The sequence below is a fragment of the Amphiura filiformis genome, chromosome 18, assembly GCF_039555335.1.
Source record: "Amphiura filiformis chromosome 18, Afil_fr2py, whole genome shotgun sequence".
Classification (NCBI taxonomy): Eukaryota; Metazoa; Echinodermata; class Ophiuroidea; order Amphilepidida; family Amphiuridae; genus Amphiura; species Amphiura filiformis.
Genome location: NC_092645.1, coordinates 49,788,150 through 49,814,173, shown reverse-complemented (window position 1 = coordinate 49,814,173; position 26,024 = coordinate 49,788,150). Strand labels below are relative to the sequence as shown.

The following is a 26,024-nucleotide window of genomic DNA, read 5'->3' as shown; positions in this document are numbered from 1 at the left end:
AGAAGTAATCAGTGGCATAGCATAGGTCATCATATTGGGGGTAACTAAAGCATCTGTGTCTGATTGTCGGGAGGGCACAATCCATTTTCCGCAATTTTCCAATTGCATTTTCTAAACTTTGCAATCGATTGGGGGGGGGGCGTGTGCCCCCCGTGCCCTATGATGCGACATGGTTGCAACATGGATTCACTGTGATCATATGCTCCAAGAGCACCATCACAATTACTACATAGCTGGAAATTTTTACTAGGTTTTTATTTTTGCAGGTGGTACTACACCCCTTGATAAATTTGTGACTATAAATAATAATACACTGGTAACAAAAGTTATGTATATTATAGGGGCAAGGGATCCAGATACTATACTGGAATTTCAGTGACTCAAGACAAGTGATACGTTATTTATGATAAGAAAAGAGGTACCGCTAGAATGTATACCCCATTTATATAATGAACCACCTGTCCTGAATCACTGAAATTGCAGTGAAGTAATTGGATTCCTTGCCTCTATAATATACATAACTTTTATTACCAGTGTGTAGTTATTTTTGAGAAAAATGCAAAATTAGTCACAAAATTTATCAGGGGTGTAGTACGTACTCACCTTAAAGAGGAAGCCCGCCAGAGTAGTTCTTCTGGGGTGAATCAAACCTCCAGGAAGTGAAATGTCTTTGATCATGTTAAGAAAATATTGCCAAACAAATGACCCTGGCATAGTATAAATATGCATTAGTTTTAGTCACTTGTAAATTGTCACTAACTAATTTGATAACCAGGCAGGTTTGGTTTATCCCAGAAGAACTGCTCTGGCTGGGTTTCCTCTTTAATTTCAGAATGGTAAATTTTATAGCTTGCAAAAATATTTTTGACCCATATGTTGTAATAATCGGAACTGTGAATGCAAGAAATTATACACTATACACCTATTGAGGTGCAATTTTCAAATTGTTATCCAGACCATATGGGTCAATTTTCAACATTTAAAAAAAAAAAATTGGCAGATGCTTTAAGGGGTACTACACCCATGTGGTAATTTAGACTATTTTTGCATTTTTCTCAAAAATAATAACACACTGGTAACAAAAGTTATGTATATTATTGGGGCAAGGAATTAATTACTACACTGAAATTTCAGTGACTCAAGACAAGCGGTTTAGTATATGATAGGAAACGAGGTACATCCTAGTGGTACCTTATTTCTTATCATAAATAACAAACTGCTTGTCTTGGGTCACTGAAATTCCAGTGTAGTAATTGGATTCCTTGCCCTATAATATACATAATTACTTTTGTTATCACTGTGTTATTAGTTTGTGAGAAAAATGCAAAAATATACACAAATTTATCGAGGGGTGTAGTACCCCCTTAATACCACGCAACATCATACTCTATTCTGATCATTTTTGTTGTGCCATTATATATTAAATTTCTGACTGCACAGCTCTTTCAAAGACCCTGTATCATATCAATGTCCTGTATTATAATCTTGGCAGGCAGTTGGTGCATTATTCAGTTGTTTATGTAATTATTGGAGTAATTCTGGAGCTCTTTACCATAGTTTTGTTCTCCAGGAGCACAATCATTTCCGTAAATATTTTTGTTCACAAATAATTATTGTGCAGATCTAACCTTTAGTTTATTATTGGAGTTCATCAAACAGTGAAACAGTGCAATGTCTCATAAATTAGTCGCAGTTAGCCAGACTTTGACATAATGCCATTAACTACTAACAATTAAGTATTTCATTCAACTATGCTGATTTTTTTCCCCAACTGCTGAATGCTGGTACTTAAATCCAAATGACTAATCATGTTATAGGTCTATGTGAGAAGTTTGCGACAAATCCGTAGGTTGAAAAATCCATTGAGCTCCATTGAATAACCACCAAGAATAGTTCCCGCTGTTGATTCAAAAATCAATGGTTTCCTATGTCCATGGTATAGCCATCACAAGGTCCATTTTCCAAACCATCATGCATGCTTCCTGTAAAAACAGAAGACAATAATAACAATAATTTTACATGACATAAAAAATTAAAAAGAAAAGCTTTTTACATGTACTTGCTTTAAATAGCCTCTGGATGATCAATTAAGTTGAGATAATACATTATCATCTTGACATTATTACTATTATCTCCATATATTTAACTTCAAAAATATAAATTGAGATAATTTATCATAACAGCTATTTATCATCACCACATATTTATCTTGAGATTATTTTATAGAATTTATTAGTTCCAGAAAAAAAGGTTTTGAGATGATGTATTCTCTTGAGATAATTTGTTATCTTGAGATTTATTAATAAAACTTATCTCGAGATAATTTCTTGAGACACTTATTTCCAGATAAAAGATAACAAATTAGAGTCTTGAAATAATAAATTATTTTGAGATAAGTCATCTTATAACTTATTATTTCAAGATAATTTATCTCAAGATTATCTCAACATATTGATCTCCAGATAAAAAAGATTTAGAGATAATGTATTTTTTCGAGTGACTTATCAATTATCTCAAGATAATTTATCATCATGAGATATTTATCTCTGGACAAAAAGATATATAGAGAGAGGTTTTTTATGGAGATATTTATCTTGAGATACGGTAATTCATTATTTCCATTTATCTAAAGATAATTGTCTCAGGTTAATGGATTATCTCAGAATGATTAATTATCTCAGGATAATTGATTATCTCAGGTAAATTAATCATCTAGAGATTATCAAGATAATTTACTATCAAGATAATTTATGATCTCCAGATAAATAACATCTTGAGATAATGTATTTTTTCGAGATAATTTATTATCATGACAAGATTATTTATTATCTCAAGATATTTATCTTCGCATGATTTATCTCTGGACAAAAAGATTATGGAGATATTTATCTTGAGATAATTTATTATTTCCATAATTATATTTATCTTGAGATAATTGTCTCAAGGTAATTTATTATCTCAGGGTAATTGATCATCTGAAGATAATTGATTATCTCAAGATAATGATCTCCAGATAATTTATTATTTACTATCAAGATAATTTATCATCTCCAGATAAAACATCTTGAGACAATGTATTTTCTCAAATTATCTCAACAATTATCTCAAGTCCTGTCCTGTCAATGTCCCTGTTTGCAATATTAATTGAAATAATCAATTATCCTGAGATAATCAATTATTCTGAGATAATCCATCATCCTGAGACAATTATCTTGAGATAAATAAAAAGTTCATATTGGCAGTAGGCAGGACAGCCAGGCAATTCTGCAATTCTGGTCAGGGCTCGGCATTCAAAAATCCCCCCCCCCCCGAAGGTATGTAGGCCTACTACAACTACAAAAGACATTAGGCACATCAACAAAATTTGGTGGGTATGTTCCCCCGGAATTTTGAGGTGGTGGGTCTTTGGGAGCTGCCCCGGTAAAAGGGGGTCTTTTGGAGCTGCAAACAAGCAAAATGGGGACTTTCGGAGCTGCGAACAGTCAAAATCAAGGGTCTTGCTTTGCTTTCTGGCTGAAAATTGCCTGACAAAACCTTCTACAGCTGAAATTATCAAAATCATGGGTCTTTCGGAGCTCTAGTTTGGTCACTTATAGGGGGTCTTTCAGAGCTGCAAAATCCAAAAGGGGGGGGGGGTCTTTCCGGGGGAACATACTTGTATGGTCATTTGTGTTAAGTGCGCACCCAGCCCCAGGGTTACAGTTTGATCAAGGTGTCCATTTCACTAAGCTTTAGTTTACGAAGCTTCGTAAGTCTCAAAATTAATCGTAACTTGTGACGAGTCGTAGGCCTAAGTTGCATTTCACTAAACTTACTTACGAACAGTACCCTTAAGTTACATCTAGTTTTGGGTATTCGTAACTTTACGAATGTGAACGCGTCGAACCAGAGGATGTTTAAAGACATTCCCACAACCCAATGGGGTTTCTGACCTTGTATGTCTGGCTTTTGTACACAATGTGGTACAGTTGATCATACCTTGCATTGGGATTGTGTGCAAATATCTGGTATTTTCATCCTATTATTTAACATTCAAAACATCGAGACTTAGGAATAAAATTAATGCAGTGGGACAATATGAATGTTTCCTGTAAGAAAATCAAATATCATTCCTAAGTCTCAACTATTAGCTCATTGGCTGCAGTTTTAAAATTACCATTTTGTGTGTGTGGCAATGGGGACTTTGCCTTTAAAATTAGGTTATATTGATCAAATTTCCCAATCATAGTGCATTGTAGGAATGCCTTTAAGCCTCCTCTGGCGTCGAACGGTAAATGAGTTACGTCAAGGGTTAAAAGTTTAGTGAAATTACAATTACGGCAATTACCATGGCCAGAGGGTCAGCATGGTCAGGGTTACACAGTTTACAGTGACAGTTTATAATTATTAAATAGATCATGAGATGGATAATTATTGTGGACTAGAGACACATCATGCACTGATCAGTGTGCTCGCTCGCAATATAAATTATACATGTAGGCCTATAAGCTTTCTGCATATCACTATCAGTGCAGTGGGCGAGTGGCAGTGTCCGTGACCGTGACCCTACCGTACGAAAACAGTGTGCTCGAGAAAGCGACTCAGTAAAATTACTATACCAATTTAAATTTTAATACTCCGCACACTCACCATCAAGTATAATATGCTCAGGTTGTCATCACGTTTTGTAAACAGAGCTATTAGTATTAGCTTGTTGTAAACAGAAGAGCTGACTTCTCCATACCATATGCAGATGCTTCGTACGGTATCAATCACCAGGAAATATTCGGCGACGAGCTACAATGTACTTGTCCAACTATGAAACAGTACATCCACTACGCTACTATAACCTCTTCCCACACGACCGACTGCTTTGAGTCTGTTGAAGAGATTAATGCAACGGCAAATTTTAAACTAAAAATCCCCCAAAACCCCGCGAAAACTCAAATTTCAAATGCTTTTTTCTCAAAATTTCTCCATCCCACCTCTGAGGTGGGCTGGAAAAAGTTGCTCAAAATAACGTTTTCTTGCTACATTCCAAAACTTGCGGAGGTGCGTTCGGTAGTTTAAATGATATTGATGACGGAAATTGGGCAACGTAATCGATCTTAGCGGATATGCCACCATTGGTTTTAACACAAAGTTTCGCGCCATTTGCAACCTCAAAACCCCAAATCTAGTATCGAAACCTCAACGTCCCACCCCCCCTGGTCAAATGGTAGCCACAGATATGCAAAGTACATTGAAGTAGGCATGTCGGGATCACACCGTGGAGGTGAATTATTTGGCAACATCCATGGATTTTAATTTGTCATTATTGTCATCTTCGCCGTTCCCTCAACCCCTCCATCGTACTTATATGAAGATCTGAGCGCAAGAAGACCGTAAGTTCACTTGGCCCCTCAACATGTATACACTAAAGTTGCGTATAGTTTGGTAATGTTCATGATGTTTTTACCCTGGAACATGTATTAAACATTATAAAACCTTAAGAAACTATACGTAACTTTAATGTACGCCCTATACATGTTGAGGGGCCAAGTGGACTTACGGTCTTCTTGCGCTCAGGTCTTCACTTATGTAATCATCTGACAGCTTTCACCGTCAATCACTCAACACGACAACATTCACCATGTTCAACGCTTTCGTATTGTCTTCTTTAAAAATGTCATTAATTAATTGATGATACATCGGCAATTGATGTCGCCAATCCTTTCATTAGTTTTAGAATCAAGGATGGGCTTTTTAAGGGGGTACTACACCCCTGCCCAATTTTGTGCCTATTTTTGCATTTTTCTCAAAAATTATAGTGCATTGGTGACAAGTAAAATATGTATATTTAGGGGCAAGGATTACAACTATTGCACTGGAAATTGTATTTTAACACAGACAACAGTTATGGAGTTACAGTCAAAAATGAGGGAAAACCAATATTTGTTCAATAAATCAATTGCCTTGAGTTGCTGAATATTCAGTGGAGTAGTTGTAGTCCTTGCCCCTATAATATACATATCTTACTTTCCACCAATGCGCTATAATTTTTGAGAAAAATGCAAAAATAGGCACAAAATTGGCCAGGGGTGTAGTACCCCTTAAATAGCGTATAACTGTATGCTTCATACCTTGTGTATTTGTATCAATCCAAGTCCGAGTGCTGAAGCAATCTTATAGCTACAAATGTATGACAACTGTTGGTATGACATAACATCTATGATCTACTCCATATTCCAGAATGAATTGAGCATGCATTTTCTGGAATTAAAAAATATATTATCCTGTTTTGCCAAATGAAACAGATATAGCTAAATCCTAATCCTTTAGTTAGTTCTAACTGCATGGCAATATAAGTAAAATTCTAATATTTTTGCCAATTTGAGGGAAAGTGGGCCAAAACATGCAATTTTGCATGTTTTCTTACAACAAATGTAGTCACAAAGTTCTAAGACTTGGCGCAAGTCTAAGCACTCAAAATCTTGGGTATAGGCTAAGAGTTAGCTCATAATGTTAATATTTTATTATTATTTTAGGTAAAAGTTAAGAAAATGTGTTTTCCAAATATTAGAATAGATAACTTGGAATTAGTCTTTGTACAAGTCTTTGTTTGGGTTTGATTGTCACAGCATACGAAAAAGCCCGAAAAACACATGTTTTGGGCCCTTATTTCCAAAAATTGACCAAAATATTAAAATGTGGCTTTCATTGACAATTAGAACTAACTAAAGGATTAGGATTTAGCTATGTTTCACTTGGCAAAACAGGATCATATTTTCTAAATAAAAAATAGCTGTTTTTTTCTGGAATACGCCATATTATTTATGGCCTGTTTATGTAAACTAATAATTATGTTCTGTTTTTCTGTATCAATCGACGCACCATCTGACATCCAGGGGGTGGGTTGGAAGGGCTTTTTTTCTTCCCCACTATACATGAGCAAAAAATCAAACCAACAAAACAAACAAATAAACAAAATTCCCCACTATTACTAAATAAACCTCTCCCCACCAACACTAAAAAAACCCAACGAAAAAACCCGCACAAGTTGGCGGAAATTGTTGCTGATGATGATTGACGATTTACGACGACGATGTTGATGATAATAACGACAGTGGTGATGATGACGACGACGATGATGATGTTTATGATGTCAGATCATGATGACAATGATGATCAGGCATGAGAATGATCAGCCATGAAAAAACCCAAGTTTGAAAAAGCCTGAAAAGCGCGTGAAATGTGGCGAAAAAGGCCCAAAACTGGCTGAAATTAAAAGAAAGTGCGGAAATTTGGACCACAAAAAAGCAGGAAATCTTGCGAAAGCAGGGAAATTCTCATGCCTGGATGATAATGATGTCGATGAATACGATAGTGATGACGAAGCATGATGATTACAACGACAACGACGCCGATGATGACGACGATGATGATGGTGAAAAGATACAAATTTCCATACACTAATTATTTAAATTAATGAGATAACGCGCGCATCCCCGGCAGACATGTGTGACACGTCTGAATAAAACAAGGACAATGAGCATTATGAGAGGACAAATCATTTATTTCATATTAATAATACATCAACAATGACGATGATCTAGACATTTCCTGAAATCTGTGAATAAAAGGTGAAACAGCTTAACCTATATGCATAAAATAAAGAGTTTGTTTCCTAAATCTAATAGCTGCCTTGTGTCACATTTTTATGGTATGACATTTTCAACATCATCTTGTCCCCTAAAAATTCTCAAATGCATAGTTTTCAGGAAAGAGAATACATCACATTCATGACAAATTCTGGAAAAACGAGCAAAATTGGACAAAACCACCTGAAAATGGACTGAAAATAAAAAAAATGTTGACATCACAAAAGACTGGTTCAAGTGTTTTGACTCAGTGGAAAAGCTCATGCCTGGTTTTAAAATAGCTGCCATTGGATTTAGCTCCTTTAGTTTTAGAACAAAAAAAATCTGTTATATTTATTGTTTTCTTCTTCGCACGTGGGAGATTTAAAAAGAGATTTGCAATTATTATTTTTAAATATAACCAAAAAATTGTTATAACTATTCTAGTGGTCCAATGTTATTAGAGTGGCAAGTTTACCATTGTTACTGCTACCCTTAAGAATATTCTTCAAATATATTTTTATACACAAAGCAGCCTGTGGAGTTAGCGCCTTTCGGAACCAAACTCGTCAAATATACACACGACACATGTTTCATAACTAATATAATGTGAAAATGAAATTCGTGTTTATATTTATATCAAATTAAATCATAATTGCGTCTCTTTTTTTCAAAAGTACCATGCAAATTATACCATATTAATTCATATATATATGCAGTGAATGCTGTTTTTAAATAACAATTGAGGCGGATAAACTATATCTCAACAAACACAAACCGTTTAACAGAAAACTTTTAAATGTCGGGTTACCATGGTTACAGATAATATTATATAATAATAAAGGGGTATGAAATGCTTTATTACATTCTGAAACATTTTTGCCCCATAACATCCTAACATAGTAGTTAAACATCTTTATTTTTCTTTAGAAATGGGCTGGGTTCAAAATGAACAAAATCCACAGTTAACATTCAATGAACTTGTGCAACAATTCTAACATAACATGTTTGTCAAAACAATTTTAAAATAACATTTTGACAGCATTTTAAAGAAGATAGTGCATTTTCATAATAATTTACAATCAGACAGTTTGTTTAATTTTAAAACATTTCAACCCAAACCAATTTATTCCAACAATAAGGTGACATAGCATGTAAAGCTATAGTATAAAGAATTAGAATTTCATTACTACTGTCTGTTCAATTAGCTTAGATTCTTGAATTTTTAAGATATTTGAAAAATACAAAATTGTGGTCAAAGTCATCAAAGAAAAGTGTTAGCACAGCCTTAGACCTAACGTGATTTATACTTTTCAAATTCTAAAGTTCAATTTAAAACCGCATTTCTTTTCAATTTTAGTCTTTTCCCGCGATATTTTTATAACAAGACGTTGAACGTCGGGTACCATAAACTTTTTTGAATCATTCCATTTAGAGCAATGGGGACGAATGTCATAATGCGCTGAGATAGTATTTATTCGACCATCCGTATCAAGAAGTATTGTCCAGCAAATTGAAATCATACTGTTGAAATATTACGTTATTATTTATGAACTAAGTTTTCTAAAATAGGCCCAGCTTATATAAATACATTCCTTGCGTATTTATTTATTTATTTATTTATTTATTTATTTATTTATTTATTTATTTTGCGAATGGGTCTGAGAAGGTGTAGGCCTATAGGCCTAAAACTACACATTTATTTTCAATTTGTTATTTCGTATTGTTTGTTGAATATAGGCCTATACAAACTATGAGAAGGACATTTGGAAACAAAAGAACTTTTGTACAAGAAAAAATTATTTAAAACAATCAGGTTACAGAAAACAATTCTTGTAAAGTCACTGTATCTGAAAATGTCAAGCGAATGCTGATATTCTAGGGAAGGAATGGTGGTATTAAGGGCAGTAGAATGCACCCAGCAGTACCCATCCGCCGGTAGATTCCAGAGGGAGGTTTGTCTTTAAACGGAATAGCCACAGAAGAGTATGAACTAAAAGTGAGCGCAAAATAGGCTAATAAATTATAAATAATCACACATCTTGATTTGCAATATAGTTTTTCCTTTTCGTAATTGAAAAAGATGAACAGATGCTAAATAATTTCAATAAGCCGTCTGTGGAATCGAACCCGGGACGCCAGATTAATACGCAAGCGATCATACAACTATGCTGAACACCACCATGCTCAAAATAGCGGGTGATTTCATTGTACAATAATCTTAGCAAAAGTGATCAATACTGTTGGATCGAAAATCCAGCAATTTACGATGCCAAATCAAATACAAGTACCGTATCATATCAGTAAATATTATATTAACTATCAATAAGGTGCATATAGTGTTTCAAAGTATAAAATAAATTAATAAATCCAAGTTTTGTGATGTGACCCCGTGAACCCGTACGTTGGACTACACGCTCCATTTTAGCTACTAAAAGTAACTCGTAGTCTATATTTCGCACCCTCGCAATTTCACTCCCATTCAATTACACACTCCTGTGCACTTTTCCACCCCTTTTTATAACGCGGGTAGAGGCATGATCGATTGCCTGAAACCCGTCCCAGGTGTGTACTAATAAACAAGTGGCAGGCCTATTATGCTGATGGTGCTCTCCGGTTTGATTATATGTCCGGTAGGCCTATAATGTGCTCCGGGAATGCGTTTTGACTGAAGAAAATTGATATTCATAAACCAAAGGCCTATACTAAAATGCAGAAAACCTTTGACGAGCGCGTATTGTAAGGATACATCGCTTATTTACTGCGTTGCACGCACTTGTCTCTGATTGGCTGCTGAGGCGATCTGTTGTTGCTGAGTGGAAATTTATGAATGAACTGTGCGCCGTACGCGTTGTTAGTTAGCGCCGAATTTGCAACATCACGGTAGTCGCGCTCGTCAAAGGTTTGCTGCATTTTAGTATAAATGCACGATGTGCACGGACTAACTGCGGTCTGTGGATATAATGATACGATGCACATAACTTCAGTTTATTTAGTACCAGGGTGTGAGAGGCCACGGACCAAAAACGAGGAAAATCACTAAAAACAGCGTAAAATCAGGGTAAAAACGCCAAATATGGGCTGAAAATAAAAGAAAAACACGTATTTTGGCAAAACAGAGGAAATCAGCTGAAAAAAGGAACTCTCACATCCCTGTAATACACACGCATTGCATATAGACCATTGATGTCACATTGCATTTTCATGAAAAATAAATCATATGTCTGAAATTAAAGCGTCAGTGATATCATTTCAAATAATAATGTGGAAATCAAATAATTATTTCTATTAAAATCTTTCTGCACTTAATTTCAAATTGCAGGTACATGTATGTTTTCATGAATAAAGATTTTAAATTATAAATTAGGGCTCTTTCCCCAGAAATATATTTTAAAATAGGCCTACTTCAATATAGGCCCCTACTAAGTCTACAGTCCCATAGCCTAATCCATTTAGCGAAATGTGTAAGCGTGTTCACTACTTAGGTAGAGCTAGAGTGAAAATACAAAATATGCCTACATTAGTTTCAACTTCACAATTTTAGTCTGGGGCCTATGGGTGTTAACATCACTGAGCCAACTATAATTGTTGTTTCCTTTTTGCACGGCTTGGTGCCTTTCAGCTGTGGCGCCTGGGTCGATCGATTATGAGTTCTGAATCTGATTTCTTATTTATAATGTTATTGATAGTCCTATAAACATAATTACGACGAGTACGGTATTATATCAGAGAAGATACTCTGTTACAGAAATATTGTCACATATTTAATTAAATTGTTATCACGTAGACATAGGCCTATTTATCGTTCCAACAAATTTCTTTTAACATCACATCTTTTACCAATATTTTTGTAGGCCTCAGTAAAGAAAACAAAAACAATAATTAGCCAATTTCTTAATGTAGGCCTACACAGCAAAACAAACACGAACAGCTGCAGCTATGAGATATTTTTGGCCCAGTGCTGTGCATTCTACCTGGTCCCCGCACCTGGTGCATTCCACTCCCAGCGGCACGGTGTTTGCTGTCGTAATGAGTTGGGTGTGACAGGATGTGTAAAATAAAACAAAGGATGTGTAAATGGTTGGGTGTGAAAGTGACGGGGAGTAAAATTTCAGCATTCATTGGCATTCAGCTGTTATCTTTACAAATTGTCTTCCGGCTGTATTCGTAGCTATTCGTCCCCGAGTGTCATGTCAAAAATGCATATTTTCATCAAAACTAGGTAAGTCTGCATAAATCTAAAGCTATGTACTTAAAGTGTATGAAATTGCGACGAAATTCCGACGATTATATGAAAATTTTGACCTCCCGTATTGACGATATAAATAAAGTTTCCCAAAAGGCATAAAAATTGTAAGCTGCTCGGAAAAAAATATTCATATTTCCTGCTGGCAGTGGTGATTTTTAGCAAACCCGGCTGGAAATTTTTCCTAATCATGTGTGTTACCTGTCTGCAAAAGGATTTTAATTTTCGGACTTCGAGGACTGTGAAATGTAAAAATATCAATTTTAATAATTTGCCATAAAATTTGTATTATATCGCCAATTTCAAAAAATCAAAATTATTTGATATCAGAAGGACATTCTTCATAATATGATGCAATTTGATGTGTCTGATGTGCTCCCAGGTCCCACAATAAATACTGTGTCAACGTCCTTACCCCAGCCCTTAAACAAAACTCAATTTACATTGTAAACCAGTTGAAATAAGAACGAAATCCATAATTTTAATGTCATTGTTCAGGAAAAAACAATGCTCAGAATAATGTTATGCACAAAACGTAATCGCGCCATAACAAAAACCGATGGACCATCATCACCTATAGAACCTATCCAATAACCGGAATGGTATAACAATTGAAATGGCAGGACAGATTGGTGGACAGATTGTTTGGCTAAATTGGATAGGGTCTATGCCCTAAGTTGAGAATGGACCATCCCACTCGATTTGTAAAAAGTTCGCGAACCCTTTTGGTGGACCCAAGTAACTGCCTAAAATGAGGCAAAATTTAAAAGAAATGGGGTTTTAAATTGAACTTGGGCATTTGAAAAGCATAAACCATGTTAGGTCTAAGGCTGTGCTAACACTTTTCTTTGATGACTTTGGCCGCAATTTTTTATTTTTTCAAATATCTTAAAAATTCAAGAATCTAAGCTAATTGAACAGACAGTAGTATTAGTAATACTAGGGATGCCCACTCTCAATACAGTTTCCACTAGAACGATTTTTCATTTACTGTGTGCGTGCACTTACACACGTATTGTCTATGGAGAAACTGATCGATACAAGAAATCCCAGGCATGTTAAATGGCGTACATACTTGTTTTGATCCAAATGTAGGCCTATATCAGGGTGTTTCAAGAAATTCCTGATTCCACCAGAAAACATTCACCAAACTTTTTCCTGTTTGGTCAGTAAATAGAGAGGACCTTCCTGCATGAAGAGATCAACTTTTTTTAATGAAAAATTTAATAAGATGAGAACTACAACAGGTTGAAGTGACACCATTCCGTGCATCAGGTGTTCAAACGCAATTATCTCCGAATTTGGAGTGAATCAGACAAGCAAACTTACATACTCATAAAATTTAACTATTTATGAAGACAAAATGTGTAGGATGTTAAGAAATTTAAGAATGTTTAAGCCTACCGCGGCCCATCTCAAATCATGCACTTCCCCGTGCACTTCTCACTACCATGTCCATTTCATAGGGAGTATAAAAACCGGGGACCATCATGGCTTCCATGCACACACAGTGTATTGCTCAATGTAGTAAAGATAACCTTTGAGTTAAGCAAATTTCTCAAAATTGGGAGTGATTAATGTTACCAAACTTATGCCATGATGAAATATAATAATTTTTGAAGATAAAATGTGCTGACCTTAAAAGATTGAACAATGTTTAAGACTACCGCTTTTCATTTGAAATAATGCACTTATTGTTCATCTCCTCTATGGAGATATTTTCCATGGCGGCCATCTATGATCATGCTTGAGGTTTCAACAAACAAACCATGGGTTTTGAGGTCTTATAGTTTTTGTTGTATGTCAACAAAATCGATTAAATTTTCAGGATGGTCTTATTTTCATGTTGTTTTAAGCAAATATAATGTTCCAGATAAGATAGTTAATAAATACATTAAGAAAAAGTACCTTAAAGTTGCACTTTCTGTTAGTATTCCTTTTTGGACTTTAACTTTTTAACATGTTCTAGCAGCCCTATATAAAACCGTGACACTCGAAAGGCCATATCTCTGGAATGAAACGTCCGATTAAGATTATTTAAACGCCAAAATGTTTCTTTCGTCAATTCCCATCCAATAAGTTAGGTCTGAATCAATTTAAAAGTACTTCAATTTTTAGTGGACATGCCTAGTAATACTATTACACCAATTGGGAATTGCGTGAAATTAACAAAATGGTTTTGAAGCATGCCAGCAGCAAGTGGGAATTGGAAAAGTTGCAACTGGACCCATACAGTGGCAATTGGGCGGAATGGTAATGGACCCATTTAAATGCAGTTGGACCAAGTGGTAAATTGGATATATTTACAAGCCTAAACCGCCAACCACCACGGCCATGATTTTCTCTTCAAATGTTAGAAAATAAAATAAATTATCAAAGGAGATGTTGACGCCATGTCCTTTTTGGTCCTTACATATAATTTAACTATAAAGCCCATCGCCCTTTGTATCTAGCCTATTGACAATGTTGACCAAAAATTCCCAATTTACCATGTCCATAGGCATAAGTAACCAAACACAATAAAGGCATTGTCATTGAAAAATATATCCCATACCAAAGTAGCTCTTAAAATGCTGGATCGATGCATAACGGGAGACCGTTATCTGCAAAACAAGCACTCATCGATGACGTAATCACTCCGGCTTGACAATGGCGGTATCAATAGCTCATTTGCACCTGAATCAAGTCAAGTTCGTTATGTATGCACACCGATTTGCATATGTATGGAGAGAAGCTAAAGCCATTCGTGCAAGCTCCTCCTTTTCAAGATTATATAAGAGGCCCACAGTTTTATTTAAGGGCTGGGGTATGAACGTTTGGACAGTATTTATTTTGGGACATCAGAGCACATCAGCCATATCGAATTGCATTCTGAATACGAAGAATGTCATTCTGATATCAAATAATTTTGATTTTTGAAATTCGCAATTTAATACACATTTTATGGCAAATCATTAAAAATTGATATTTTTGATATTTAACAGTACTCGAAGTAAACTTTATAAATCTGATGATTTATACTTAAAGTGTATGTAGGTGGGATGAAAAGCCGACGATCAATTGAAAATTTTGACCTTTCGTATAGAAGATATGGATTTTTTCCCCAAAACACCAAAAAAAATTAGGTCTTTTGGGAAAAAATCCATATCTTCAATATGAAAGGTAAAATTTTCAATTGACCGTCGGCTTTTCCTCCTGCTACATACACTTTAAGAATATATCATTAGATTTATATAATTTACTTCGAGGACTGTTATATATCAAAAATTGAAAAATATCAAATTTTTATAATTTGTCATAAAATTTGTATTATATTGTGATTTTCAAAAATGAAAATTATTTGATATCAGAAAGACATGCTTCGTATTCAGAATGCAATTCGATAGGTCTTAGGTGCTCTCATGTCCCACAAAAAATACTGTCGAAAAGCAATAAACGCTCATTTTAGATCCCTTAAATACAAGTTCTCAATTTTGTTACGTTATCATGGTTGTTGACTGGTTCTAGCGTCAATCGGCAAGTTTGCGTAAAAGGTGGCAATCTATTTTTGTTTAAACATTTTCAGATGCTGAACTCGAATATTTTATCTGCCAAGCTGTAACTGAAGTTGAACCCCATCACCCTAAATAAGGACCCCCCAAAAAAAAATGCCTACTGGGGTGGGCAAAAATTAAACATGCTCCAAATTCATTCAAAATAATTTGTCTGCTCCCAAGGATCACAATAATGTATCATTTGTGCGCTTAGCATGATGCTTTACAATTGAAATACCATGGATCCATGGAAATACACATGACACAAACTTTGTCCAACAACATCTGAGAGGGTGGCCAGCCAGTCCATTTTTGAGTTGGCATGGAATGGTGCAGTTCCAAGTTATGAATCTCATCAGGTCCAATGTTAATACACAGGGGTCAAGAATTAAAGTTGCCACGATTTTCGTAAAAATTGAGGAAAATTGTTTCTAAAGTTCAAGGGATTCAGGAAAAGAATAGTTTGCACTATCTATGATGTGAAGTTCAAAGATACACAATAAATAAAAAATAAAGGCCGTTGAATCCTCAGTATAATGAATCTTATACTGACGTTTTAACTCTTTGCTGCGTAACATACAAACTAGACATTGTATAGATAGTGCAAACTATTCTTTTAAATTAATTTTTACCCCCTGTACGATCTTGTAGGCCATTGTGGGGTCTTTTTGAGGTTCACGGTGTCAAAATACTGATTGGCAGACAAAAGACTCGGAATTCACTATACCCTGACGTACTGGAATCCGAGCCCTTGAAACTCGGGACTCGGCTTTGCAGGACTTGGTCTCAAACTCAGATTCGGGCAGCTGTGACTCGAAGACTTGGTCCGACCCAGTCCAACAAAATAATAATATGACAAACATTTCGTTGTGCTAAATGCCAGGAAGAATTACTCCTGAATGAAATTTGCGATAGGACTCGAACTCGACAGTCAAGGACTTGACTCTAAAGGAATCGGTCTTGGACTCGGACACTGACGTGATGGACTCGACTACAACACTGTCTGTGACAAAGCAAAGACAACAACAAATCTCACAAATCACGACTAATGATGACTAGTCTAAATGACGAGACGCCATCTTTAACTGAAGCAACTGAAAAACCCCACACTTCCTGGTAATGGCCCTTAGCCAATGGCGGCGACACGAGGAGGGGCTCGGCTTTGCAGGACTTGGTCTTAGACTCGGATTCGGGCAGCTGTGACTCGAAGACTTGGTACGACCCCATACAGTCCAATAAAATAATTATGACAAACATTTCGTTGGACAAAAAGGACAAAAACGGGCTGAAATTAAAAGAAAGTGCGGAAATTTGGACAACAAAAAAGCATGAATTCAGGATTAAACCTGAAAATGCTCATGCTTGAATTTTGCGCAAAAATGATCCCCCCTTGAAATTCACTCCCCTAAAATTACTAACCTGCTAAGTAACTACACTTACTGATGTTAGGTCTATTGAATAGGCCTACTATTATACTTGGTTACAAAGTTATGAACCTTTTATATGTCAATTTTCGTATGTTTTTCATTTTTTCTTCTCTCTTTTTGCCTTATATGAATATGATGTTACTACATCTCAGTTTCATACATTGCCGACTTTGCCTGGTTGGATCCGATCTGGTCGATATCAACGCAACCATGGCAACCTTTTACAAAAATATCATTACCAGCATTTCATTTTCTTCGTCCCCACCATTCTGCTCTCCTCGTCTTCACATCATCATCATTTTAGTCTTCTTGCCCTCCTCTTCCAATTATCAATCAGCATCGTCGTCATCATTATTCATCATGAAAACAGTCAACTCAAGCTTCAAGTTCATGGAGGAGAAAGCACAGACTACGAGTCCTTCGTCGCGTCGTCATGGTCAGGGGTAGAAATACTGCGAGTTGTCAGGGATGGGTTTGGGATAAAAAAAAAAGACACAACTCTGATGGGAAGGTCTTTGAATTACCCTAGAATTATCAACCAATTATCAATCAGCATCGTCGTCATCATATTCATCATGAAAACAGTCAACTCAAGCTTCAAGTTCATGGAGGAGAAAGCACAGACTACGAGTCCTTCGTCGCGTCGTCATGGTCAGGGGTAGAAATACTGCGAGTTGTCAGGGATGGGTTGGGGATAAAAAAAGAAGACACAACTCTGATGGGAAGGTCTTTGAATTACCCTAGAATTATCAACCAATTATCAATCAGCATCGTCGTCATCATATTCATCATGAAAACAGTCAACTCAATCTTCAAGTTCATGGAGGAGAAAGCACAGACTACGAGTCCTTCGTCGCGTCGTCATGGTCAGGGGTAGAAATACTGCGAGTTGTCAGGGATGGGTTGAGGATAAGTCCCTTGGGAGACACAACTCAGATAGGAACGAAGGTCTTTGAATAACTGGCTCGGTTATGAGGCCACTCGAGATCGAGCCCGCCATACGTCTGCAAATTATCCGGGGGTACTCGACTGCAGTTCGCCGAAACTAGGGGTCTTTCGGTGAGAGTCTAGACACCAAAAAGAGGGGTCTTTCGGTGAGAAGGCCCCCAAAACGGTGTTTTTTTGATGAGACTTGGAAAAATCTTACAAAAGGGGGTCTTTCCGTGAGACTGGAACAATTTTTTGGGTCAAAATATAAAAGTTGATACAAAATTTTCAAAAAGTCACCAATTTTTTTTTTTAATTTGAAGAAAAATAATGAAAAAACGGGCTCATTCGGTGAGAGATTATCAGAAATGTGTCCCAAAATTCTTGACTATTGGTGACAGGAAAACGAAAAGGGGGTCATTGAGTGAGAGGGAGTTCAGTAATTCAAGAGGGGGGGGGGGGTCACTGAGTGAGAGGGAGTTGAAAAATGAAGAATGGGTTTAACACCCAATAAATAAGGAAACATGCTTCAGATGTTTTGATCTCATTGAAGTGGATAGTCAATTCCTTGTTTTCTATAATGCCACGAGAAAATCCAAAAGTCGATCCAACTTTAAACTTCTCAAGCCTCCTTTCAAATTCTTCTATTTGACCATGAAAAGATGAGATGGTCAATTTACATGACAGTGAACCCAGTGAGCTTATTGATCGCTGTCAAAGAGCTTAAATTATATTCATGAAACTTCTCTAACGATTCTATGACAATTCAGTCATTGAAAAAAGTAATGAATTATGTATAGCCTCTTACTTTTATGATTTAGCTTCAAGTTATACAGACGAGATAATAGATGTTTTTTTCCCATAGGCCAAAAATATTGTATACTTCAGTACAGAAGCTCAACTTCCTTCTTAATCGTCATGGTCAGGGACACAAAGTACTGGGAGACGCAGCGCAGATATGCGATTTTATTATGTTTTCACATCAACCATTTCCATCATCCATGCATGAACCCCTCGTCATCTGAATCGAGGTTTTTTCGTCTCATACCTTTTTCAACTTTTTAGAATCAATCATAGGCGTAGATCCGGGGAGGGGGGGGGGTGGGGTTTAAATCCCCCAACATTTTACCAGGGGGGTTGGTCCATACAATCACCCGCCCCCCAATGTTGACGCCTGATAATGGGTTTCTGACCAAATTAACCTCATATTTGCCCATTTTAGCCCCAAAAGTGCAAATTTTCGCGCGCATTTATTCTACTTTTACACTATATTTTATAAATTTTTCCAGCGCTTCGCGCGCAATTGTACCATAAACTTATTCTGTCGCCAAAAGGTGCTGGATTGCCTATACTTCAAGAATTTTTTCCAACTCCATCCCCCCGCCTCCCCCAAATGTCATAACGAAATCTACGCCACTGGAATCAATAATTTTTAGACACAGTCATGGGAACCATTGCCAATTTCAAGAGTGGGTACAAAACATTGAATAACAAAGCAGACATACTCGAGATATTTTAAGTAGGTAGTCGATATTTTTTACTTTCTATAAACTCAAGAGAAAATCCAAAATCTATCCAACTTCAACTTGGGAGGCCTCCTTTCAAATGGTTAAATTTGACCATGAAAAGATGAGATGGTCAATTTACATGACAGTGAACCCAGTGAGCTTATTGATCGCTGTCAAAGAGCTTAAAACTGTATTATTCATGAACCTTTGTAACGATCCTATTGCTATTCAATTGTAGAAAAGAAAGTAATGATTTACCTTCCAAGTTCAGATTATGCAGACGGGATAATAAAAGTGGATTTGGTAAAGTATTATTGATAGATTCTATTCAGTTGCTTCAAATACAGAAGCTCAAGTTAAGTTGGGGAGTGGTTCCGGTAAATAATAGGCGCCGAGGTGTTTTTCATCTCAAATCATCATTCATCCGTTTGTCTAGGGCCTAAAAACCCTTTTAAGTTATTATCTTAGAATCTATGGATTTATTTGAACTCAAGAATTTTAATGATGCGTGCTATAGCCATATGCTTCAACATAAAAAGTTTTTTTTAAGTTTTGAGATATTTTCTCAAAATACCCAAAGCGATCTCAAGAACTACATTTTTGTGTATACTGAACCAATACTAGGCTTGTTTGTACTCATTTTAATGCATTTTTATGCTGATTCCAAATATGGTCATGAAAATGTACAATTCTGAGAATTTGAGAATTTTAAATCTATTGACATGTTTGGTGATCACCATGGAGAACCAGAAGAAGACTCCATGGTATAAAATCCAGATCACTTGTGTATTATTAATATATACATTCAAGTTTTTTTAAACTTTTTGTTGTTGAAAATTTATGATTTTATGATATTAAGAATATGATTATTTTATAATTTAGGTCTATAATTATTAATTAGTTTTGTTGTTGAATTTGTTTAAGCCGTTTATAGGCCAATTATTAAAAAGCCTGAATGTCCATAAGATGACAGATTGCAAAAAATAAGGTAACAAAAGCTAAAATACAGATGAACAAAAGACTGCATTGTTCTGAGGCTATTATTCTCAGATGTTTTCCTATAAGGATCTTCCTGGGGGATCTTCTCATTAAATGTCTTGGTCTAGTCTATGTTTCCTCGTTGACAAAAAAACGTACGAAGCTCAGAAGCCTTATTAACCTCAAGTGATGCCTATGGTTTATATTCAGGAAGGGTTAAATTTCAAATCATGATTGATAAATAACACTTTTCAGTGGACTTGGTTATCATCCATCCGCGTCCCAGTTTTATAGATATCATAAATTATTTCATTCATTCCCAACTAAATTATTCATATTCGATTGATCTTTGCTTCACCATTTCTCACGACACGAAAAACACGTTTAAAACTGGGTAAAAACAATAGATGAAAACAAAAACAAACACAGCCACCTATCATGTCTATCCACTGTACACAGATAAAAATCCTGAACCCATGTATACTACTAATTTATAGTAATACTAATTACGCTATACCGTTAATTAGGTTAGCAGGAGTGGGAAATGATGTTATGCCAAATTTGCATATAACTGCTACATTTATTGAAACATTCCGCGTTGATAATGGTTATGCCGGTAAATATATAGACCTAGTTTTGAACATCAATATTTTCTATGCCCCCACTGTAATCATAATAATAATACAATACAATATTTTGCTGACTGGGGGTTTGCAAGGCACAAAGGCAATCAATAGGCCTATGTTTAGATATATAGATTTCAAAACCAGTTCGATCTATTACGACCGGTGCGAGTACCAATGCATCACTACCCCGCATCAACAACACTCAAAGTGAAAGTCTCCTCGCAGATAAATATGACCCAAAAAGATAAGATAATACACTTACTTAGCGGAGATTCATCTGCGGATCCTTGAGGAAGCGGCCCGCCATTCGGGGTTGAAGGGTACCCATAGGCTCCCCATCTGTATGAAATCATGTTGTAGTCCTAATATAGCCGTGTCCGTAGAGATCCACTATCGCATACTGTACTTGGCCTTCGATGTATAGCTTTACTCAAACCCAACTCCACTTCTTCAAACACTAATTGCCTTTCGGCTCATGTACACTACAGGCAAATACACAAAGATCGAGCTAGACATATTGCGTAATCAGACATAATGGGCTTTTGATGTCTGTTCAGTTGATGAGATACTGTACGGACAAGCTGCGTGGCTGATCAAGGTTATTGGCGATTTGATGTTTTGGAAAGAAAATTAGGGACCAGGGTTCTTTGATGAGGGGCAACTTTTGATCTCAAAACTCAACTTTGTTTTCAGTCACTGAAGTACTTCATAACTTCATCCACGCAAAGTATGATAACTATCCCTAAATCGACGCAATGTTCAAATTGAACGAACTTATACCATTACAAGTGAAAAGAGTTGATTTTTATCCGTTGATTACATCCCCAACATTAGTGGTCACCCATTTAGGCCAAACTGACCATCCCTCTCCGGACAAATGAAGTAGGCGGACGGTATTACGTAACCAAAGCTCTACCGTTCTGCACTTGTCTTTCTGCGTGACATTGTACACAATAAGCCCTGCTGATGCTGGGTGAATAATCATACCGCCTAGCGCCTGTCGCATACAAGCATGCTTGGTTGCTTACCATGTATTGTGAATCGATGATGCTATTTTCGTCTCTTTGTCCTCTTTTGTATGAAGATTGTTTTCTCAATTCAGTTTTGGACCGAGTGGCGAAGCTTTAATATTTTGCCCACGTTGAAATACATTGCTTCCGTGTCTTCAACAGCTGTTATAGACATTTAATTTTAGGCGTACAACTTCAAGGTCTACATCAAGATCATTCCAATCGCATGTGGAGCTCGTGCTTTGTACATTCACTTGAAATCACAATATTGTGGATCTGACGTTTTTTAGAATTATAATTTTGTTTAATTTCCACCGGACTCATCTTCTTTTGGGAAAGGGTTAAAAATCCATCAACATTACTTTGCTAACTGGACATGATGTATGAAGAAAATATTTTGGAAATAAAGAAACAAAATTCCTTCTGTCACTGAGATGTAGGCCCCTACAATAAGTTTGAAAGAAGTCCTGAAAATTGTGGTTTTGAAATTAAAATGAATACAAATAAATACAAACGTACGGAGTCTTTTTATGGGCACAAAGTTTTTCTTGAATTTTTAAGGTGTTCAAAATATTCACCTTGAGAGTTACACCACATATTAAACACTATAGAATACAATGTTTTACATGTTTAATGCCACAGGCAGACAATTCCCAGTCATCACAAGAGGTGTGGAATTTGTATTGTTAATGTTATGTGTGAAACATAAACAAAACGATTTGAGTGAGTAATTTCCCCGAATAATTTCTCTCTTTCATTCCTTTCAAAATACGGTTTCATAAATTAATTTTCATTAGTACATTTCAAAGTGAAGCGTGTTCTTTCTTTCTTTCTTTCTTTCTTTCTTTCTTTCTTTCTTTCTTTCTTTCTTTCTTTCTTTCTTTTCTTTCTTTCTTTCTTTCTTTCTTTCTTTCTTTCTTTCTTTCTTTCTTTCTTTCTTTCTTTCTTGCTTTCTATCTTTCTTTCTTTCTTTCTTTTCTTTCTTTTCTTTCCCTTCTTTCTTTCTTTCTTTCTTACTTTCTATTTTTGCTTTCCTTTCTTTCTTTTTTTCTTTCTTTCTTTCTTTCTTTCTTTCTTTCTTTCTTTCTTTCTTTCTTTCTTTCTTTCTTTCTTGCTTTCTATCTTTCTTTCTTTCTTTCTTTCTTTTCTTCCTCTTTTTTCTTTCTTTCTTTCTTTCTTACTTTCTATTTTTCTTTCCTTTCGTCCTCGTTTTTCTTTCTTTCTTTCTTTCTTTCTTTCTTTCTTTCTTGCTTTCTATCTTTCTTTCTTTCTTTCTTTTCTTCCTCTTTTTTTCTTTCTTTCTTTCTTTCTTTCTTTCTTACTTTCTTTTTTTCTTTCCTTTCGTCCTCTTTTTTTCTTTCTTTCTTTCTTTCTTTCTTACACTTCAAAGTGAAGCGTGTTCTTTCTTTCTTTCTATTTTTCTTTCTTTCTTACTTCTTTCTTTCTATCTTTCTTTCTTTCTATTTTTCTTTCTTTCTTTCCTTTCTTCCTCTTTTTTCTTTTTCTTTCTTTCTTTCTTTCTTTCTTTCTTTCCTTTCTTCCTCTTTTTTTTCTTTCTTTCTTTCTTTCTTTCTTTCTTTCTATTTTTCTTTCTTCCTTTTTCTTTCTATTTTTCTTTCTTTCCTTTCTTCCTCTTTTTTCTTTTTTTTTTTTCTTTCTTTCTTTCTTTCTTTCTTTCACTTCAAAGTGAAGCGTGTTCTTTCTTTCTTTCTATTTTTCTTTCTTTCTTCCTTCTTTCCTTTCTTTCTTTCTTTCTTTCTTTCTTTCTTTCTTTCTTTCTTTCTTTCTTTCTTTCTTTCTTTCTTTTTTCTTTCTTTCTTTTTCTTTCTTTCTTTCTTTCTTTCTTTCTTTCTTTCTTTCTTGATTGATTGATTGATTGATTGATTGATTGATTGATTGATTGATTGATTGATTGATTGGAATTCGTGGTTTACTCATTCAGCTTAAAATCAAAAGTGTGGCTTCGGAAATTTTAACAATTATAATTTTGTTTACTTTCCACCAGACTCATCTTCTTTTGGGCACCGTTGAGAATCTGTGTTTTGGGAAAGGGTTAAAATCCATCAACACACATGATATATGAAGAAAGTATTTTCGATCTTTGAAATAAAGACTGAAACAAAATTCCCTCTGTCACTAAGATGTTACCCAACACCTGCTGTTGACCTAAAGTAAAAGTTGGAAAGAAGTCAGGAAAATTTGACTTTTAAAGTTAAAATGCATACAAATAAGCACGAACATATCATGGAGTGCATGACTCTTAGCTCCCTATGGGCACAATATAGAGGTAAATCCGTGTTCTATAAGCTGCATATCCTATCAGCGACTGCTATACCTTGTTTAGGACTTTCAAAAGAAGTACCTGCATGCGCAACCATCACTGTTTTAAACTAGCCCGCCAAAGTCATGCAGGTAACTCCGAGGTCGTGCATTGAATTGGTTTGAATGAGGAATACTACGGGAACCAGCGCCCCTTGTTAGAAGTCACACATGAGTGAAGTGGGTAACCTCTATGGGAAGGAATGATGGGCACAAGAGATTTTTGGCGTGCAAAATATTCACCTTGAGTTACATAGGTTTTAGATGTTTAATGCCACAGGCAGACAATCATTACAAGAGGTGTGGAATTTGTATTGTTACGAGGGGCGGTCAAAAAGTTCGCATAAAGTTCGTAGAACAAGGTATGCTACTTTGTCGCACGGTATTTTGGTCTCATTTGAAAAACATTACTCCAAAAATATTCGATTTTTCCATGACTGTATATGGGCAGGACACTCTGCAGAGGAAGCCTACCTCATTGAATTCACAGGTACTTCCAGAAGTGAACACATGGTCATTATGGACATTTCCATTAACATTTGGGTATTCTAGAATGTCTTCTAGATGGGGTCCCAGAATTTTTATGCATAAAATTGATGCAAGATGACATAATCAGGTCCACACCTTTTATACACATAGAAAAAGGACCGAGACAAGTTTTATCTATATAAGTTAACCCTAGAACTACTGAGCCATATATGTTGTAACACGAACTACGAAGAGGGGGTTGTTGCGACCCCCCTTAATTTTCAATTATAAACGTAATATACCGTTTTAATTGGTACTAATGTAAACATGGTAAACTGAGCTCAATAAAAATTCCCTTTAAAGGGAAAGCCAGCTTCAATGCAGAAGATGCCTTGTAATTAGTTTGGGTGGTGGCATTTTTAGGATCACTCTTTTTTATGATCCATCATGTTTCATGACAGTCCACCAAACCATCAATGATGAGAACATGCACACAGAAACAGCAAACCAAACAACTCCTATAACTTCCTGTCAATTAATTACTCCAAATTGTTCTGTCTTTTTGTCTTTTCTGCCTTTTAGGCTACCCTTAGCTCATTATTAATATAAAGAAATGCAGTTTTTAGTTAATTGGCTAAAAACTGCCATCCTACTTGCCTTATACATGCACATTAATTTTATATTAATTCGCAATTTATACTTAATATAGCACATTATAAAATGTATAAAGACTGATATTGTTCAATTATAATAGGCCTACATGTATATAAATTATACCCATATCAAAAATAGGCCCTGAAATTGCATCGAATTTTTCCCGTTGAAAAGACAAAACTGATGTTTAAGATGTTTATTTCATAAATGACATTTTGAGTCATTTTTATCCATAAAACGATACAGGATATAGGATATTTTTACTTTGACTTTTACGTCCATAAAGGTTTTAATCATGTTATCAATACACTCACATCTCATGCTGTGCTGATCTCCAGGAGGTCTGCAAATGTAAATCTAAGAACGCCTGATAACAAGGATTCTATAATTTTCTTTCGTTGATATGCTGTGGAAAATATTATAGGCCTGGCATGAACTTTTAATGTCATATTTCCTTCAAACCATAACTTTTGAAATTCTCACTCGTTTTTATTCGTTGAAACGGCAAAACATACTTTCTTTTTCTTACAAATCCAATAACAGGTCTATTATATATTTTCACCATAAAAAGTTCCGCAAAGTAATTCAAACCAATGCTAGTACCCCGTAATCTCTTTAGCAAACAAAGACGATCTCCGAATTAGATAGCCAGCTAACGCTGGCGAAAAGAAACTTATAATTTTTCACAAGGTCATATCTTGAAATCCTGTCCATCAAATTGAACCAAAAT

At 35.6% G+C, this 26,024-nt stretch overlaps 1 protein-coding gene across 1 annotated transcript in view; it reads right to left on the bottom strand.

Annotated features, from left to right (window-relative positions):
• Positions 1-21,460, bottom strand: part of LOC140138773 (nuclear receptor subfamily 6 group A member 1-like) — an 85,685-nt gene extending 64,225 nt beyond the window's left edge. Inside the window, exon 1 of the mRNA XM_072160540.1 lies at positions 21,106-21,460. Coding sequence (XP_072016641.1) covers positions 21,106-21,196 — 91 coding nt within the window. The 5' untranslated portion in view covers positions 21,197-21,460. The remainder of the gene's footprint in view (positions 1-21,105) is intronic.
• Between the last annotated feature and the right edge of the window lie 4,564 nt (positions 21,461-26,024).